At 40.4% G+C, this 4,675-nt stretch overlaps 1 protein-coding gene across 1 annotated transcript; it reads left to right on the top strand.

The window, feature by feature from the left end:
• On the top strand, positions 1-1,254 carry LOC139739205 (E3 ubiquitin-protein ligase TRIM71-like). The gene has a single exon (XM_071649819.1). The coding sequence runs from the start codon at positions 1-3 to the stop codon at positions 1,252-1,254; it is 1,254 nt and encodes a 417-aa protein (XP_071505920.1).
• Positions 1,255-4,675: the final 3,421 nt, after the last annotated feature.

The following is a 4,675-nucleotide window of genomic DNA, read 5'->3' as shown; positions in this document are numbered from 1 at the left end:
ATGGCGCTTTCAAAGAGCAGTGAAAGCGGGTTGGGAGATAACCTAACATGCGGCATATGCGACGGAAAGCTACAGAATGGTCAGTTTTTGAAGTGTTTTCATACTTTTTGCGAGAAGTGCTTGAAGCAACAAAAGAGGGAGCCCGGCAGACCAAAATCTGAGACATTTAGCGGCATCGGGAACAGTGCTATCAGCGTTGCGCAGGGGGTCTTTCGTGTCGCTGCCAACCTATTCGCCCTGGACCCCGATCAGGAGGAAATAAACGGACTTAAGTTACCCTCATGCCCAATCTGCAAAGGTAAGGGAAAGGCCGAGCTGCAGGATTCCCGACAGTATCTTTTCCCAAATATCTTTGCAGAGATGAAGCAAGGTAGCGTCGACTTTACAGACAAACTTCGTGAGAAAGCCGAGTTGTGTCAGACTCTCCGATGCGAGTCGTGTCAGGAAAACAAATGCAAAGTATCATCGTACTGCGTTGATTGCAAACAGTTTATCTGCGCAACTTGCGTCACCGCACACAAGACTCTTTCCGTAACCCGCAACCATTCCATCGTCTCGACGACTGACATCAAGAATGGCAAAAACGTAATTGATGTCGACATCGACCGCGCCTATCCAAACTGCAATGCGCACCCGAGCACGATCACGACAAAGCTCTGTACAATTTGCCAGACGGCTATCTGCACGGAATGCGTTTCGTCGGAGACTCATCACATGCACCCCAGTGTGGACATCAAGGAAGGCCTTCGACCTTTCCTCAACGAGGCGCAGGCTCTCGTCAGCAAGTTCACCCCGGCGAGGTTCGACAAGATCGTCGTGTCACACCTCGAGCACAAGAAGTCCATTGCCGACAAGGCGGAAGAGCTTCGAAAGCAGATCAACGAGGACGTCGATGTCGCGCGCGCCGAGCTCCTCCAGCAACTCGAGGACAAACGGGTGTCCATGTTGGCCAAGGTGTCGAGGATCGAGAGCGAGTCGACCAGGGCAACGAACGAGCTCATCAAATCGTTGGAGGAGATTCGCACCAGGGCCAACATGGCTGAATCGTACGTCGACGTCCTCGGGCGCAGAGGGACCGTCACCGACATCCTAATGGCCCGTCGAGGTGGATTCCTGGACCTTCTCAAAGACATCAGTTCTGAGATCGCCAACAAGGAGTCATCGAAGACGCAAGGCACGCTCCGTTTACACACAACATCCTTCCCGTTCCCTCGCTACCAGCTCAAGTGGTATACACCTCTGTACTGTGACTAGATACCATCACACTACGTGTATGTACCTAATATAACCATCTGGAGGATATTAGGAACGATTGCGATTGTTAGCTAGTTATGAAAAATTACATGACGTGTACGTCGCCTGGGCTTGAGATGAAACAACAAGCTGAACATAATTATCAAGAGATGTGTTCGATAATCAAGGTGACTATCGTCAGGCATTTACCGTCTCTTACTACAGTCAAGAACATCGCGAGAAGCTCATGATAATACAGGTATACATTGTATTATAGTATTTTTTAACATGTCTGCATTGGAACCGTATGCTCTAATTGGTTTTTGACACAGTTTTCTAAATTATCTCTGTCTTCTAAAGATCTATTAATTTTGATTCTGTATAAAAACAAAATAATACAACAAGCCAAAGCATTGATAGGCCCTATTCTTCTATTGTAAAGGTGGTAACATAGCTAACTGGCGTTTTTTTATGTGTGTGTGTGTGTGTGTGTGTGTGTGTGTGTGTGTGTGTGAAGAGCTCACGTTTGGAGAATTTTAATGCAGAAATGAAGCAATAGTGACGTCACAAGAGTAATTTTATATTCGAAGATTCTGTCATCATACGTACATATTACTCTAAGCTTTCCATCAAGATATGCCAAATTTTGTCAAGCTGGATTGATGTGACGTTGTAATAAAATAACGGAGAAGTGTAGATATACAGCAAAACTAATATTTCGTACTTGTAACCAATATGAACAAATATTGATGATATTTTCTGTAATTTAAAATTATGAGATTATACCACTGCCACAGGTATTGGTGGCCTGAATGTTACCTCTTAACTCAAAATCTGCAGATTGAAAGAAAAAATAACAATTTGAATGTTTAGTATTAGGAATCACTTATTCGAAGCAATAGCACATTGTTTAGAATGCCTAAGAGCCTATCGCAGCGGTGTACAAACACGTCGCGATAATCAATTCCAGAGGGTTTTTTTTTATCAGTTTAATTCAGTTCCTTTTTTATTCCCAACACAAACATACAATTTTTACAGAAATTGAATACATTATAATGCATGCTTTTTAAAAAAAGTTTACATAATATTTTGAGTACACAGAAATTCTGGAAATTGGCATTAATGCTAAAAAGCAGCGCTTGTATATAGCGTGCATTCCCACCACACGTAACACAACAAATCATGATAATGTATTATGATTGATATAGTGTTATCCATAAGAAGCAGAATTACGAAAGAAACTAAGATATTAGTTTTAACTCAGAGTCAAGCATGTATAATGAGCACGTCGTTAAACAGAAGCTGCATTACAGAAGCAGGTTACAATATGATATAAATCTATTGAATGAAACCAAAAGTATATGAATCATTACTACGCCTACTCCTGCGGTAGGAAAATATGATAGATGATGTACATATATGCCTAGAGAAATCGATTTTTTAAATGAATAAACAAGGTTATAACTAAATGAAACAGCGAGTGCAAAGATTCATTTTGTTGTCATGACTATCGCTTACGGTAATCATGGTTATAAGTTATTGATTTTGAATTAAAAAGTCAGCAACATCAATACCGAATTTGCCTGCTGATCACAGGAAAGTCTCAAAATTACATAAACTTTTTTTTTTTGCAGATTCCCACGATCACATTTCACCCGTAAGACTTGCTAAACGAAGTTACATGATGCTTTATTCACGTTATACATAAAACACAAGGAAGGTCATATTCAAGGTACAAAGTACTGAGTACTCCTTGATTTTACTCATTGTGACCGTGCATCACAAAACCAACAAAAAGTCGCGAACCAGGATTTTACGCGAGTCTTGATTTTTTTTTTCTATTTTCTGAAAGAGCAATTTTTCTCTTACATCATTTATTAGTTTGGGATCATAAAGCAAATGGAAAATTGTGTTTTTAACAGTTTTCTAGAACACTTTTTTAAATGATCGTGTAATTAAGTAAGTCCGAGAGGTCCCTTTTCATTTCTTAAAAAACCTTTACTCACGCTTTAATTTCAACTCCACTAACTTTTGAAGGAATGGTGCTACGGCTTTGAACGTTGCCATTAGCCACGGATAGAATGTGTCAATACAGCATTAATGTCAGCTTAATTTAGTAATTACTTCATTTTACATCCTTTTCCTTTTGTCCCAGTCATCGCGCAGAGCACGGCTTGGTAAGATAAATAGCTTGAATAGACCCTAGTATTTGAGCTCCTCTTGTCTCAGTACACCCTCCTTTTCTTTCTAACTTTTAGATAGGTTAGAAAAGTCCATTTGAATTGAGTTATACACGATTTTAAAGCTTTAAGTCTGCTCTGGTAGAATCTGTCCTTGCCTAAAAATGTATGTCTGGGGACTTTATATTGGGTTTGTGATGCATGGTCACAAATGGATCGAGATCAACAACTGATGGACGATCAAAGCCATATCACACTCGGACATCATCGTGATCATGTATTATACGACATGTGTCCAATTCTGAACTTTTGCTTGTCCGTCCAGAATAAATAATATTAATAACGAAATCGCCGGGATCGTTGTCAATTATTGTACATCATCATTGGGATGTCATGGTGGTTGCAAACTATTTAAAACACTTAATCTTTCAAATATTTCCCCAAAATGGTGTAGTGAAACTTAGTGAAACTGCATTTCACTTGAAGAGTTTAGATCACTGATTCCTGATTTTCAACCAAGAGTGTATCCTTCAGTCCTTTGTTTGTAGCAAGATGTTTATCAACCCAAGTGTATCCTTCGTATCAAAGGTATAAACATACAAAAGTGGCAATTTTTGGATAGTGGAATTATAATACAGCATGAAAAAGAGCAATATAAACAATGGTGAAACGTATAGTTAAATGATTGTAGCTTCATGATCATCAGGCTTCACTCCCCAAGGTCGTAGCCACACGCCTACGCGGTATAAATAACTTTTAAAAAGCTTGGCAAATCAAGAAACGAATTCGTTCCTTGTTTGTGACTATCCACACGACAAAAACGGGCTTTAATCTATTTCTCAGTGCATGTATGTAAACCATATAATTGCATCGTTGCTGTCATGGCTACAGTTTAGGCTTATGTCGGCCCATCAGTTTTAATGTAAGACGAACTTTGGATCGCTGTGGCTTGAATGTGGGATGCTCAGGTTTACTTCTGTGCTCTACCACTTCGTTCGCCCCCTCTGTCGTAAATGACTCTTCCGGAATAGAAATCACGGACATAATTCGATGAGGATCGATACAAGGTCTAGGGTTAATGGGAATGGTTGCAAATGAAGTATTGTCTCTTCTAATTCCCGATGAATCAGATCGACAACGTCGATTGTACGTCGCTCGCCCCTCGAGATCGATCGGAAGCATGAGAACCGGTTTGATGGAGAATTTCAGCGAGTTGTGCCCCTTCGCGCTTTCCAGTCGGAGAAGACGCAAGATCTTTTGTT

Source organism: Diadema antillarum, unplaced genomic scaffold (genome assembly GCF_040938485.1).
Source record: "Diadema antillarum isolate AM-2024a unplaced genomic scaffold, OU_Dant_1.0 seq00000788_RagTag, whole genome shotgun sequence".
Taxonomy (NCBI): domain Eukaryota; kingdom Metazoa; phylum Echinodermata; class Echinoidea; order Diadematoida; family Diadematidae; genus Diadema; species Diadema antillarum.
Note: the sequence above shows the minus strand (reverse complement) of the source record. Positions and strands in the feature narration are given on the sequence as shown.

Coding starts and splice junctions, on each gene's coding strand:
- LOC139739205 (XM_071649819.1), top strand. CDS start 1: ATGGCGCTTTCAAAGAGCAGTGAAAGCGGGTTGGGAGATAACCTAACA.